At 37.6% G+C, this 15,260-nt stretch overlaps 3 protein-coding genes and 1 non-coding gene across 4 annotated transcripts; 3 read left to right on the top strand and 1 right to left on the bottom strand.

Moving 5' to 3' along the window:
• Nucleotides 1-923: 923 nt before the first annotated feature.
• Nucleotides 924-5,270, top strand: LOC109054181 (retinol dehydrogenase 12-like). Its single transcript, XM_042748109.1, has 6 exons — nt 924-1,353; nt 1,911-2,150; nt 2,233-2,322; nt 3,116-3,304; nt 3,870-3,979; nt 4,499-5,270. Exons 1-6 carry the CDS (start codon nt 1,191-1,193, stop codon nt 4,676-4,678), a joined length of 972 nt encoding a protein of 323 aa, XP_042604043.1. The 5' UTR covers nt 924-1,190; the 3' UTR covers nt 4,679-5,270.
• A 687-nt stretch (nt 5,271-5,957) lies between these two features.
• Nucleotides 5,958-8,789, bottom strand: mlnl (motilin-like). Its single transcript, XM_042748543.1, has 5 exons — nt 8,598-8,789; nt 6,516-6,629; nt 6,340-6,423; nt 6,154-6,256; nt 5,958-6,073 (listed from the first exon to the last, which is right to left on the bottom strand). Exons 2-5 carry the CDS (start codon nt 6,627-6,629, stop codon nt 6,066-6,068), a joined length of 309 nt encoding a protein of 102 aa, XP_042604477.1. The 5' UTR covers nt 8,598-8,789; the 3' UTR covers nt 5,958-6,065.
• On the top strand, nt 8,091-14,912 carry nop56 (NOP56 ribonucleoprotein homolog). Its single transcript, XM_042748542.1, has 12 exons — nt 8,091-8,233; nt 9,090-9,179; nt 9,532-9,646; nt 9,834-9,998; nt 10,360-10,558; nt 11,022-11,209; nt 11,436-11,587; nt 12,013-12,113; nt 12,520-12,668; nt 12,866-12,987; nt 13,566-13,703; nt 14,169-14,912. The coding sequence occupies exons 1-12, from the start codon at nt 8,231-8,233 to the stop codon at nt 14,391-14,393; spliced, it is 1,647 nt and encodes a 548-aa protein (XP_042604476.1). The 5' UTR covers nt 8,091-8,230; the 3' UTR covers nt 14,394-14,912.
• LOC122141354 lies at nt 13,429-13,495 on the top strand. Its single transcript, XR_006157740.1, has one exon. It is a non-coding gene; the product is annotated as a small nucleolar RNA SNORD57 (small nucleolar RNA).
• Nucleotides 14,913-15,260: the final 348 nt, after the last annotated feature.

Genomic DNA, 15,260 nt, shown 5'->3' with positions numbered 1-15,260 from the left:
ACCTGCAGCATATCCGGCAGGCCTGTGACTGTCCCATAGACTGCCAAGTAAATAACAGTGTCAAGGTCCATAAAAGGTATAAAAGTCGTCGTCAGAATACTCCATCTGCCATCAGACATGCAATCTGGGTTATATGAAGTGACGGGAACACTTTTTGTAAGCGAAGAAAACAAAAATAAGGACTTTATTCAACAATTCCTTTGTCAACGGTCTCTTCTGTGTCTTTCCATGTCACCGTATGCTGTGTATGCGCTTCTGTATCATCCGCGCCACATGGACGCGCTGTTTCTACGTGTATTTAGTTGTGTAATTGTTGTGTAATTGTGTTCCGAAGACGAACAAAGCTTTTACAGGTTTGGAACGACATGGGGGTAAGTGATTAATGACAAAATTTTCATTTTGGGGTCCCTTTAACCTACAGATTTTCCTGATAAAATGCATGTAGAAAGACTGTTGGTTCACACTCAGCTTCTTTTCCCAAACATATCACTTTCTGCCGGTTACATCAGTGAAAAGTGAGTCACTGAACCATTGGTTCAAAAATTTGTTGAGAAACACAAATGAATCATTCACTCAACTGATTTAAAACACTGAAAAATGTAGTATTTGGGTCACTAGTTGGTGTTTCCTTGCTTGCTTTATGGATTCATAAATTAAAAAAAAAAAAAAACTTTTCTAGGGGATTTATGCTATTTTGGTCACATAAGTAGGGTGCATAAAAAATATTATTTAAAAAATACATTTATTTTATTGTTCCAATACATAAATCAATGTGTTCTATCTATCTATCTATCTATCTATCTATCTATCTATCTATCTATCTATCTATCTATCTATCTATCTATCTATCTATCTATCTGTCTGTCTGTCTATCTGTCTATCTATCTATCTGTCTATCTGTCTGTCTGTCTGTCTGTCTGTCTGTCCTTTAATGCCATTTTAGTTTCTTCTGTCCCTGTACCAGCATTTATCTGCCGGTAAGTGAATCACAACATCAAGACTCAAGTCTGTGCTTACTCTTAAGTGAACGACGGGAATAGTCTTAAGCTGCGCTTTTGTAGTCTTTGCCCTGTGCGCGCGCATATTGCGCAGTCGTTCCAAGGTCACTCGGATAAATCTTTAGAATGCTTTAACACATTGTCTCTTCTAAGTAAACCGAGGATTTCAGCGGAGGCACGCAGACTTGATAAATGAACTGGGAGTGGAGTGACATTTATTCCCATCCGTTATGGATGGTTTCAGCTGCGATCCTTGCCATAATTGTGCGCGCGCAGCGGAAATCAGTGTGGAACCCGGGCGCCTGTCCCGTGAAGTTAAACGGGAAAACTGCGATCGTCACTGGAGCTAACACGGGTGAGAATCAAAATTAATGATATTTTAATGTATGGCGGTGAGCAAATAAACGCTTGGGTATAATTACGGAAGACCCTTTATACACAGAGGACGAGTGACACATAGGCTAGTGTCCATGATAAAACTACAAATATTGTGACAAAAAAAATTCCGAGTTCAAGAAAAGTTCAAGACACGTTTCATGTATATAAAACCTAAACTTGTTTGTTGTTTATTTAGTCGTGGAACCGCTCCGTCTTGCTTAAACTGGTTCAACTAGAAAACAAACTCGTGATAATCTGTACCAGATGTTTTACATTGTTGTGCATGGAGTGACTGGTTTAGCTCATAGTGTTCACAAGCGAAAAATGTCCTTGATCAGTCAGTGGTTGAATGATTAGGTAATCTGGCTCAGATGTTTCCTCGGAGAATTAAAAGAAATAGAATAGATAATATGATATATGAACAGAAACAAAATGAATTCAGGTGAAGTGGGACGCTTTTTGCAATTGAGGTGTAATTGCTCACTTTCTTATTCCCTACTACTGCTGTGTCATTCACCTCTTGTTATCTCCTAGGTATTGGAAAGTTCATTGCCCTGGACTTTGCTCGTCGTGGGGCGCGGGTGATCCTGGCATGCCGGAGCGAGGCTCGTGGGATTGCAGCGCTGCAAGAAATCAGAGAAAGTACTGGGAACCAGAACGTACATCTGCGTCTGCTTGACACCTCGTCACTCGACTCTGTCCGAAAGTTTGCAGCACGGATCTTGGAGGAAGAGAAGGGATTACATATCCTGGTCAATAACGCAGGGGCCTCAGGTGGAACGGCCGTCTCTCTCTATCTATCTCTCATATTTTCATTTATATATCCATACAAACCATGGTTTGTTCACGCCTACAGGCTTACCCAGTAAGATCACTGCAGATGGGTTGGAAATCACTTTTGCAACCAACCACGTTGGCCCATTTCTGCTCACCAGTTTGCTTTTAGGTCAGACAACATTCCCATTCCCATTGCTAATGCTTTTTTTTCTTAGATTTTAAAGAAGTACTTCACCCAAAAATGAGAATTTGCAGAAAATTTACTCACCCTCAAGCCATCCAAAATGTTGCTTCATCAGAACAGATTTGGAGGAATTTAGCATCACTAAAAAACCACAATAACCCACAAATAATCCACACAACTCCAATCCATAAACAAGTAATCCACACAACTCCAGTTCATCGATTAATCTTATAAACTGAAAAGCTGTAAGGCTGTAAGAAACAAATTCATCAATAAGGCATTTAACTTTAAACCATGTCTTCTAGACAAAATTTGAGTTCTTTATCTGTAATAATTATTTTTCTAATGAAAAAGTTCACCACCTGTTGTCCTTAAAGATCAACATCTATCAAAATCAATTTGGCTTGTAAGCAGTGCTTGGTTTTGCCATATTACTCTCCTGATTCAGACTAGATGTTCACTGGAGAAAGAAATATTATGGATAGAAGACTCATATTTTAGCCAGAAGCAATGGTTTAACTTTAAATTCCGTAATGAGGGAAACACACAGCTTTTCACTTCACAAGATATTAATTGATGGACTGGAGTAGTGTGGATTACTTGTGGATTATTGTGATGTTTTGTTTAGCTGTTTGGACTCTCATTCTGACAGCATGTGATGTACTAATGCTAAATTTCTCCAAATCTCTTCTGATGAAGAAACAAACTTGGATGGCCTGGATTAACTATATAACACATCTGGATTCTGGCAGTAATACTTCTTTTTATTGTCACACAGACCTTTTGAAGAAATCAGCTCCAGCTCGCATTGTAATTGTTTCGTCTATGACTCACTGGAGGGGTGAGGTAAACTTTGATCATTTCTGCAATTCCAATCTAAATCACGTGATGGATGCTACGTATAACCACACCAAGTTGCATAACATCATCTGGACAAACGAGTTGGCACGCAGGCTTCAGGGCACAGGTACACGTCCAAACCACAACTCATTATACTGACTGTCTACTGCTGCCATTAAAAATGAGCAGAACGTCATAATTAGGTTTTGATGATTAGATCTGACATCACCTCATAATTCAGTAAGTGCATAATGCACACTCTTTAAACTCTCTTATAAATTAATTTGTGAGTAGGTCACACAGGAATGAAAAATAAGACATATACTGTACAGTAGAAAAATCTCTCCTTAACATGGGGTGAAATGTAATTAAGCTAATGTAGAGCGTTAGAATGTCTCAAGCTGTGCTCAGATACCAAAGTACAGTATATGCAATTATAAGTCAGAGATTTTAATAGTAAACTACATTCATACTCATGTCAAAAAAATCCGGTTCAAACTTGAATTTCTAAATGTCCATATCAAACTTGAATTTCCATGAAGTATTTTGAGATGTGAAAAGAGCATATCTGACTCCACTGAAAGTTTTACATTTCTTCACAAACAAAAATGAATTTTATGACTGGAAATGATGTTGAAACGATGAAAGTGCTTCATTTTTTCCGTTCAGACCATGGTTTGTGTGTGTTTTAGGTGTGACAGCAAACTCTCTGCATCCGGGTGTAGTTATGACAGACGTAATGAGAAACTACAACTTCATTATCCGATTCCTCTTCAACTTGGTGGGCTTTTTCTTCTTCAAAGTGAGTCCACTATCAATCCAATCACTGTAAATAACATTTATCATTTCACATCAACAGCTGCTTCCTGCCAACTCCTCTGGCTGCACTAGTGCATTAGTTTCCATAGTAAGTGGATAAAATGTGTTAGTGCTTTTCGTTTTGACTGCGATTCTGGAAAAAGGTTACAAACACTCAAAAACCTCTGAAGTTTAGCTATGCAAGGGAGCTAGTCTACATCTTTATGCATCACAGATGTTTACCTTAAAGATGCAATACGATTGATTGCTACAAAAGAAAGGAATATAAACTAGAGAGAATGAGAGTAACAATAGTGATGCTTCACTGAGAAGCAGAAAGGCCAGATTTCCTGGAAGGAGTGAAATAAAGGTCTAATCTGGCAAACAAAGTTATATTTAAACACTAGAAAGGACCCACAGGAGTTTAACAACAGCAAATTAAATTTGTTTTAAATACAATAATGGCCTATAAGAAATATTCAGAATATTTTGACTTAGTGTTTATGCATTTTTTTCACCACAGACTGCTGAACAAGGGTCTTTCAGTCCAATATACTGTGCAGTGTCTGAGGAAGCAGAAGGAATAAGTGGAAAATACTTCGACAGTAACTGTTCCCTGGTCTTACCAGCACCTCCTGCCAGAGATCCTGCTCTTGGAGTGAAGGAATATGAGTTTTGTGAGAGACTGATTGCTAAACCTTAAAGAGACTGTTCAAAAATTCTATCATGATTTATTCAACCTCATCCAAACCTTTTTGGATTGTTTCTTATGTTTATTTCTTTGCGGATCTCAAAACAGACCAGACTTGCCACATAAGCTGTTCATATGACCCATGTGCTACATTCCAAGTCTTTTGAAGCTTTATGTGAGAAACCCACTGAAATGTAACATTTGCCCAATACTGATTGTTCCATAAGCTCACTCAGACTCAGACACTGCTGTTACTTACTGTTGTAATGTTAATCTTTTTGATAGAGCAGAAAATATTGTTCAAAACCTCTTTAAATGAAGAACATATAAAGACTCATTCTGTCGTTATAGTTGTCTCTCAACAGCTTTTACAGGGAGCTTTCAGTTGTGATACTTTTGATGTTACTTTCTGCAATGTGGTAGTTAATTCTCAAACTTATCCAATAAGACAAGGAATGAAGGCTGTTGAAGACAAACTCTTAAAATGTAATGTGAATTCCTGCTTTTCCGCTGTAGACACATCTAAAGGTTTTAACAGATGTTCTCTATTTGCTATAAAATACTGGCTAAAGCTTCCATAATTAAAAAAGTGTGTCCAAATTTAGGCATGCTTACTGTAACTTTCCAACCAACATGTTGACTTCCACTTAACCTGACTCTATATAGGACATACTGAAAACACTGTGAACATTTAACTCACACGTATACATATGCTCTAGTCTATGTCATCTTATATCATCCTATACAATATTGTTCAAAAGTCTGGAGACAGTATGATTTCTTAAAGAAATTATTTTATTCAGCAAGTATGCATTAAGCTGATAGACATATACATCAAAGAATCCTTAAAAAAAAATCCACAGTTTCCACAAACATAACTAGCAGGATCATGTGACACTGAAGACAAGAGTAATGGCTGCTGAAAATTCAGATTTGCCATTACAGGAAGAAATAACATTTTTTATAATTATTTTAAATTGTATTAATATTTCACAATATAACTGATTTTACTGCATTTTGGATCAAATAAATGCAGCCTTGGTGAGCATAAGAGTCTTCTGCAGTGCACATTGCAAGGTTTTGGAGTAAAATGTAAAACATGATTTTACAATAACCATTTGGTATATTAAATGACAATATTTATTAATCTAGTATCACAGGAAACTAAGTATTTAAATTTAGATGCAAATTAAAAGTATAAAAATTTATTTAGCATGTTGTTTTAACAGTTCAAATTCAGATTAAACCAGAGTTAAAATATACATATATATATATATGACAAGAAACTGAATTTGCATGCAATTTAATTTTATTACACTCATAGACAAAACGTGTGCTTACAACAAATGTTGAATCATCAGTCTGCAATAGTCAATGAATGCAGATAAAAATGCTGGTTTTATTTCACTGTCAAAACAGAGCACAAATATTAGCGTGGTCTGTGTATATATGAAAAACAGAAAGAGATTTTACTATATGCTCCTTACCGGTCTCTGGCTCTTCTACGATGCTCTGCAGCATCTTATCGAAAGCAGATCCAATGTGGCCCTTTTTAGCAGCCAGTTTCTGCCCTATTTCCACAGGCTGGCCCTTCAGATGGAGAGAAAAAAAAAAAACAGTCAGACACTCAAATACAGTATGAAATACATTAAAAACATGCAGGGATTCCTCACCACTGACTCTTCTTCATCTAGAGACATCTCGTCAATCAAAACCCCCTCCGCTCTTGGATCAGCATCCTTCCTTCCCTCCTTCTCCTGTTGAAGATGAAGAAAGAAACCAATAAGTTTGTTACTGGTTCAATTGGAGGTTAAATAAATAGTCATTAGGATGCCGAAGGCCTCCTCACCCTGAGCTCTCTCATCTCTTTAGGGCTGAAGAAGGCGATGTGTCCCTCTGCCTGCTCGGCCAGAAGAGCAACAACATACACCAGCATCAAACATCCTGTAACTGCTCTGCGCATCTTTAGGTGACATAAAAACACAAATCAGCAAGTATTAAACACAACATGGCCGATTCCATAGTGTAATGGTCATGTTTCACTGATAAATGAGCTCCAGTTGTGACGCACAGACGAGAGAATGAAAAACAGGATCATTTTTCATGATGAAATCTATATAGGCTACCCTCGTATTATCTCTGACGTATGTTTTCATAAACTCCTCCACCTTGTCCATGGAGACAAGAGACACGACAAGGACTTGACATAACTTGGTTGTAGTCACTTTAGACTTGGTGTTTGTTATGGTATAGTTATGTTTTTGTATGTAAGCGCACAATAAGTGTAACTAGAGTTTTTAGTATTCCAAAATACATAATTGTAAAACATTTAAATGAGCATAATTATAGCTATTTTTCCTAAGTGTGTGTGTTTTGTTGTTTCCCAGTACTCTGCATTATATATATAGTCATAAATTCAGATCTCTCTTTCTAAAATAAATTCAGCACTGGTATTAATTGCTGTGGGTGGTACATTATGGTTTCCTGCATGAAGTATTTTGGCAGTTTGTCCCTCCGAAACACTCACAGTCACATTTTATGGGCAAATGCTTGTAGCACAAAGAATAGGGCCTAATCAGATTACGAAGAGGCATATATTTAGCTTTTGAGACATCTAAAATATGCTTAATCTTACATAAAATTAACAAATAACTTTATTTACTGTGAATAAATGGTCTATCCCCACACTTAAAATCAGGATTTTGGCCTGTGCCACCTCACAGGCCTCAACTATTTCAATATAATAATTAAAATCATAGAACAATTACATATTTTTGACATAATCTATTAAACTGGTATTCATTGCATTACTGTTTTTTAATAAATAACTATTATTTTATTTTATTTTTTAACTGGATTTGACCCCAAATTCTGAGACAACCACTAATTTTCTCAAAACCATTACCTGTGGTTTTAAGTTTTATGCAAATAACATATACACCCCATACACCATATGCATGTGTATATACACAGATTACATTTAGACCCTATTTAATGTTGGTATTTTTTGTCAATTACAATTATTTTTTAATCAGCCAATTTGTTTTTTATTTTATTGTGACCTTTTTTTTTTGCATCAAAACGTCACACCAGTTATGATTCTTTAACTGAATCCAAAGAAATTTGCCTAAAACCAACCACCCCAAATCCTGGAACAACCACTAGCTTATTATTTTGTTAAAGATAACCTGTGGCTTAAAATATGAATTATCCTTGATTTACACACTATTCAGTGATGGTACCTTTTGTCAGTTATAAATATCTGTATCATTTATGCCAAATATTTAGTTTTAATTTAATAAACAATATTCCTGCTCTACTCTGTAATGTATTTTTTTCTGCAAACATAACGTCCACTGCGCCACGCATTTTGCATTTCCAAGCTTTTCCACCAAGTGGCGCACACATTCCCGCGAAATAAGCAACTTGTGAACTCTCGCGATAGGGTGCGGGACTAAATCATGTGGGGTTTCGTACTTGTGAGCGCATGCGGATTTCTTTCCTCTTCAAGTGATCCGAAGGAACGGAACGCTCCCTCGTGCGTGGCGCACGAGATCAGTAATCATGGTAAAAATCCATTGTTTCTTTATACAATCTTTAGAAATTAACAGATCGGTGTTTGCAGTATGCTTTTGATGTGACGATTGCATTGTATTCAAAATCGGACTTTTATAATGGACAGCGTGCATGTTTGTAGTATTGTTTTACATTTAAGATCTTTTCGTTTTATTGTTATTGCTATTGTTTTGATTAGTCTGTTAAGCACCATTATGATGCAATCGCACAATACAAACTGCATTTAATCAATCACTGCAGTCTGTTTGAGAAAATAAAGGTTGAATCCGGATACACAAGGCCTCAATGTGATATTAAAGGCCACAGCAGCCATTAAATTCAATGTAAGTTAATGGACTCCTGAAGTTTCACTCACCTCTCGTTAGTGTTTAGGATCGATGTCCTGGTACCGATCGCAGTGTAATGAGATGTTGATCGGTTTTAAAAGTGGCACTCGTTGAGTATTTGATCCGCTGGAGAAACACGTGGTGTGTCTGTGCTAACCCATGCTAATGTGACTCTCTCCAGCTTCGAGCTCTAATGCAATAAAATCTAAACGGGGTAGTTTATTAACGACTGTTGTTATCTTCTGCTTACGCAATGGTGGATTCTTCATGTTAAATAAGTAAAATTAAGCAGTTGCTTTGTACCTGGTGGCGCCAACGCCATGTGGGCTACATGCACGTGTTGGTGTTGCCCTGCAACCCAACCCAATCAGATCAGATTCACAGTATTCTTTTGTAATGTATTATTTGTTTGGTTATTAATGTAGGAAGGAAGCATTTGGGACTTTGTCCCTTTTTGGTTTAAGTAGTGATTTATGGTATATGGGCAGATCAGTAAAGCCTTGTCTCTCTCTCTATCTCAGGTGCTTTTACACGTTTTGTTCGAGCATGCAGCTGGATATGCGTTATTCGCTGTTAAAGAAGTGGAGGACATTGGGATGCTTCTACCTCAGGTTTGTATATTGAAGAAATGCAAAGGAAAGTAAATGTGCATACCAACAACGTGGTGAAGATCTGGACTGGTAACCGGAAGGTTGTTTGTTCAAATCCCACCCATAAATGTACCATTAAAAATAATCTGTGCTATGTCTAATGCACTAATTATTGGATCTGTAAAAATACTTAAAATCGACATTAAAAAGATAAATGCATGATTTAGATGTTATTGTGAACGATGCATAAGTGTGCAATGCATTACATTCCAATGAAAGTCACAATATAGAAGAAACGGTCATTGTTACTTTAAATACAATTGAATTTAAATCAAAGTGTGTTCTAAATGACTAATTCTTCTGTCTTTCATAGGTGGAGCAAAGTGTCCTAAACCTTGGCAAATTCACTAGCGTGATCAAACTGAGTGCATTCTTCCCCTTTAAATCCGCCCAGGGTGCACTGGAAAACATCAATGCCGTCTCAGAAGGTAAGAGAGACGAAGGTCTTATTTTAAAACGTTTCTTGGATGCAATGATGTACCTATAATCTGTCAATCCACTGAATCACTGTGATGACAGCATACCTACAAACTGATCGTCTGAGGCTTGACAATGTTGACTTACAAACTGTAACCTACAATTACTGACACCTCGTCTCTAATCTGATCCTGACAGGAGTTGTCCATGCGGATCTCAAGTTGTTCTTGGAGACCAACCTTCCGTCCGGAGGTAAAAAGAAGGCAATGTTGGGGGTTTCGGATGCTAAACTTGGGGCGGCGCTTCAAGAAGAGCTCAATCTGTCCATTCAGACTGGAGGCGTTGTAGCTGAAGTCATAAGAGGTGAGCAGAGAGCATGATTATTTATTTAAATCAGGGGTTTTCAATCTTTTAGATGCCATGGACCCCAAATATAATCCTCATATAAACACAGTTATTATTTGGAAAATATTTAATAACATTTTTCTTTTATTCTCAGTATTTCCCTGTACACCCTTTGGAAAAGTTTTGAAATCCCCTGATTTAAATGATTAATATAAAAATTTATATTTACAAATGTTATCAAAAGCCTGCTGTAATGATGTACCTATGTAGCCTGATTTCTGATGCTTTATACTGAAAATCTGAACAGACAGGCCAAAAATAGTGTGGTTTTATGAGTCCAGCAGTGACTGTTTCTCACGCATCTGCTTGTGATTGACAGGTGTGCGTCTGCACTTCCATTCACTGGTCAAGGGACTCACCGCTCAGGCTGCGTCCAAAGCTCAGCTGGGTTTGGGTCACAGCTACTCCAGAGCCAAAGTCAAGTTCAATGTCAACAGGGCAGACAACATGATCATCCAGTCCATCGCCCTCCTCGATCAGCTGGACAAAGACATCAACACGTTCTCCATGCGTGTGCGGTAAGATGTTCTTCCTCTGGGGTTTGTAGTTGGATCTAATACAGCAGCCTCCTAATGCTTACCACAGACCGTGCTCCCAAGTGCGCTGGCTGTACAGGAAGTGGAGGGACAGTATAGTCCTTTCTCAGGAGTGTTTGGTCCATCAGACTGGAGTGAACACAACCTGAGGGGGGAGACAGACATTGAGTGGGAAGCCAAAGTTGTTTTGTGCATAGTAAGCGTAACATGCAGGGTATGGTTTAGTAGATCATGAAAAATAATAGCTTGAAGTTAACTTTTTTTTTTTTTTTTTTTTTAAGGTTTTTTCTTGGGTCCAAACAGTAAAATAACGAATAAACTATGATTTATTTAAAGTAATAGTATTATTTACGTAGTTACATTAAGATTTTGTGCAGTCATTCCCAAAATATGCTGCCTTATTAGAACTTTGATTTATCAGAACTCTCTCTCTTTATCTGTGCAGTGAATGGTACGGCTACCACTTCCCAGAACTGATAAAGATAGTGAACGATAACAGTACATACTGTAAGATGGCCAAGTTGATCGGGAACAGGAAGGAACTGACTGAGGAGATGCTGGAAGCTATAGAGGAGATCACAATGGACAGTGGCAAAGCTCAGGCCATCCTCGATGCGTCCCGCAGCTCTATGGGTAAGTCAAGACCCCTGATGTCATCATAGCTTAGTGTGAGTTTGGCTTGGATGTTATGATGTTTTTATAATCTGTCAATCCACTGATTCCATGTGATGACAGCATATCTCACTGAACTGAACAAGCGTACCTCACCGAGTTGCTTGAACTCAACCAGTATAAGTGCTAATGTGATTTATGGGAGAAGATTATACATCAGATTTATTTATTTATTTATTTTTTAAAGGTATGGATATCTCTCCTATCGACTTGATCAACATTGAGAGTTTCTCCAGCCGTGTAGTGTCTCTCACAGAGTACAGACAGGGACTGCAAGAGTATTTGCGGTCTAAAATGGGCCAGGTGGCGCCAAATCTTGCGGCTCTCATTGGTGAAGTGGTACGCGTTCTCTTATTTTATTTTTATTTTTTGTTATAAAATGCAGTAAGTATATAATAGCGTTGTACTAAACTTTAACTTGGAAAATTTTAGTTGACAGTTATTTACATATTTTATTAAATTACATTAACATTGAAATTAAGTACCCTCCCAAGTTCTAGTGTTAAAATTTGACAATGTTTGAATAAAATGTCCTGGAAATTTATTTTGAGATTTATTTATTTTTTGAGGGTTCTTTGACATTTAAGTGTTTCTTTGTAGTATGTTGTGTAAATTTTTACTCTAAAAATGTTCACATTTCTTTAAGACTTAATTTAATTTTTATTTTATGAACTTGTAATTGATTTTTTTGTGAGTGCAACCTGTAGAATTCTGTAGAAGTTTGTGTGTTTAGATGTTTTCTCACATCTATTTCCTATTAATAGGTTGGTGCTCGTCTCATCTCTCATGCCGGCAGCCTGACAAACCTAGCCAAATATCCGGCCTCCACCGTGCAGATTCTGGGGGCAGAGAAGGCCCTGTTCAGGTACTGGGGCTCCCCTTCCCTGCTGGGGTTTCACACAGCTGCGGTGATGGCAGGGCCGGGGCGTAACAGGAGTGGGTGATTTGGTGCGTCAGTGAACACACCTTAAAGTGATCCCACTCGATCTCACGTACCCCCCAGTCTGAGCAGCTGATGAGGGTTTTGAGAGGTAGATACATTTGAAGATGATGTTGAGACCAGGCAGTTCTTTAAAAAAAAAAATAAGTTTTTTTTTTTGTGTGTGATTTAGACCTTAAGTTTCAATTATAGCAGTAAGTTTTGGTAGTGATGCACCAAAAGTTCAGCAGCCAGAAATATTTAGCCAAACAAAGGAATTTTTGGTTTCGGCTAAACATTTTAGAGTCCCAGGGGTGTAGATGGATTTTTTCTTTCTCTCTCTGTGAATTAGGGCATTAAAGACCAGAGGAAACACACCAAAGTATGGTCTCATTTTCCATTCAACGTTCATCGGGCGTGCAGCTGCCAAGAACAAGGGACGTATCTCTCGTTACCTGGCCAACAAGTGTACCATTGCATCACGCATTGACTGCTTTTCTGGTGAGTATCCCACCTCCTCATTTAGTTAGTTTCCACTACCTGGTTCTCGCTATGATGCTTTTATTTTTCGTCAACAGTAATCCACCGCAGTGGTTGTTGAGATGTTAATCCTGAGCAGAACTCTGGGTCAAACACTTCGGTGTTCTTTAGTTGTTCTCGTTTGTCTTTGTCTTGACGTCTTTATTCTGTTCGCACAGAGGTTCCCACCAGTGTGTTCGGTGACAAGCTGCGTGACCAGGTCGAAGAACGTCTGGCATTCTATGAGACGGGAGACGCGCCACGTAAGAACCTGGACGTCATGAAAGAAGCTGTTGTACAGGTGAGAACTGATCATTAGCCAGCATGCTAGCTAAAGTCATATATTTTGTGATGTTATAGTAGGAACTCTACGTAGCTTGCCAAGTTAACATGTCTAAGATATGTTCCAAGCACAATTTATTCATGTGCTACGTTTTGTGAAATTAAGTTAAACTGGTGGCTTTTGTGGATAATTTGCCCTATTAGATGAGTAAATCAACTCTATTGGATTTAAAAAAAAAAAAAAAATTCATCCTATGCTGATTTTTTGCTACTTATATAGTAGGGAAGTTAGGCATATTTGGATGCCTTGGAATTTTTTTTTTTTGTAATGTATTCTGGGATTGACTTGTGTTGCCTAAGGCTCAATAGGATTTTAAATACTTGCTAATAATGCCTTTTAAAGTGCTGTTAATCAAGGTTTCTAACTAGGAATCATTGTTACTGTAGTTTCAGGAAGTGCTGTGAGTGATGACTCTTCTCTCCTGACTCCTACATGGAGGCAAAAACTGATTTAATGAGCCTGACACAGCATTATGAAGTTGATATTTTACTAGGCTCATACAAATGCAAATACATTAACATTTTTCTGTCTTGCAGGCAGGTGAGGTAGCTGCTGAAATCAAGCGCAAGCTTGAGAAGAAAGAAAAGAAGAAAAAGAAGCGCGAGAAGAGGAAACTAGAAGCGCTCTCCACAGCTGAAGGAGATGACGAGGAAGAAGCCAACGGCGAGGCTGAGGTACAAATGAGTAACACTTCATCTGTGGTGTTTAGCACAGGGGGTTCAACCTGGGGAGGTCTGTAGAGGGGGAAAAAAATGAATAAAACTTGTTTTAAATATTGAATTATTTAAAATAATTTAAAGCAAAATATTCAATAATCAAATTTTTTTTTAACATAAATAACATTATTCATATTAAAATTAAACTTAAATAGCTGCCTTTTAATAAAAAGGTTATTTATGGCATCTAGAAGATTAAAAAAAAACCTGTTTTAGCACAAGTAGCATGACTATACTGGAGGCGGGACCTTCTTGTGGACCCGTCTTATATCTGTCATGCATAAAGCAATGCTCCTCCGACCATTGACAGGCCCGACTCTGTGGGTTTGATCACTGAAGTGAGCAGGACATGATCATCTCTGAGTATGTTAATGTTTGTTTGATATTTCATACATGGTGTTGATGGTTTCCTCTGTTCTTCAGGAAAACGGGGATGCCATAAAGAAGAAAAAGAAAAAGAAGCAGGCGGCTGAGGAGGAACCGGAGGAGGAGGAGGTCTTGACGAATGGTGTTGATGAGGCCACGCCTTCCAAGAAGAAAAAGAAGAGGAAGAGTGACGTCGTGGAGGCGGAGCCTGAGGCTGATGTGACACAGGCAGAGAAGAAAAAGAAAAAGAAGAAAAAGAAGGCTGAAGAGGAGGATGAATAAACTTGTTCCTTCTCAATGAACTTTTTCAGTATTGTACAGTTTTATTTTTAGTTTCAGTTCTAAGTGTGGGACTCCTGGTCAAGATGTTTGTGAGCCGAGTGCGAGAAAAGCAATGCATTGAGAGCTGTCACGTGTTTTCTTTCTTTCATATAATCTTGCTTTATTTCCTGTCATTCTCAAAGCATCTTTCTGAAACCGATGGTTCATTTATGTGCCTTGCTCTAATAAAATGACAGCCCTTTGACATCAAAGAAAAGACTGAAGCTTGTCATCTAAAATTACCTTTATGCTTCTAATTGATGAAATTTTCACTTGAGTGCTAGTTTTATTCATGGAAATGTCTAAGCTGTTTGTGGTTATGCATATTTTTATACTTCTAAATACTGAAATTAAGCTCTTGCCATGATGGTAATTGTGAACTAATATCATGCATGTGGTGGCAAAGTACTCTAGATATTCTTAATCGTATTAGAAAATGCATAAATAAATGGCCTTTCAATAAATTCATATTCAATTCTACTTGATCTGTATTTATTAGGATTTAAGTTTCTGCCTTTTTTTAGGTTATACATAAGTTAATGCAGCGGCTAACATGACATAAGGAACAATAACAAGCAGGTATCTTGATGCTTGATGATTACAAGACGACAGTGGTCTTTATCATTCACTATTTAGGCAACAGCAAAGAAATTTAATATCAAATATCCTGGGGTATTTTTATAACCCTATTAAATGTAATCTTTCATGCTTAATTCTTTAATCAAATTAATTTAAAGCAAGACATTGAATCCTTCATATAACTGATTTGTTCAAACCGGCTGATTCATTTTAAACAAAGCAAGTGAGTCTTGATGAATGGGTCATTGA

Source organism: Cyprinus carpio, chromosome B21 (assembly GCF_018340385.1).
Source record: "Cyprinus carpio isolate SPL01 chromosome B21, ASM1834038v1, whole genome shotgun sequence".
Lineage (NCBI taxonomy): Eukaryota > Metazoa > Chordata > Actinopteri > Cypriniformes > Cyprinidae > Cyprinus > Cyprinus carpio.
The sequence above is the reverse complement of the archived record's forward strand: the minus strand, read 5'-3'. Positions and strand labels throughout refer to the sequence as shown.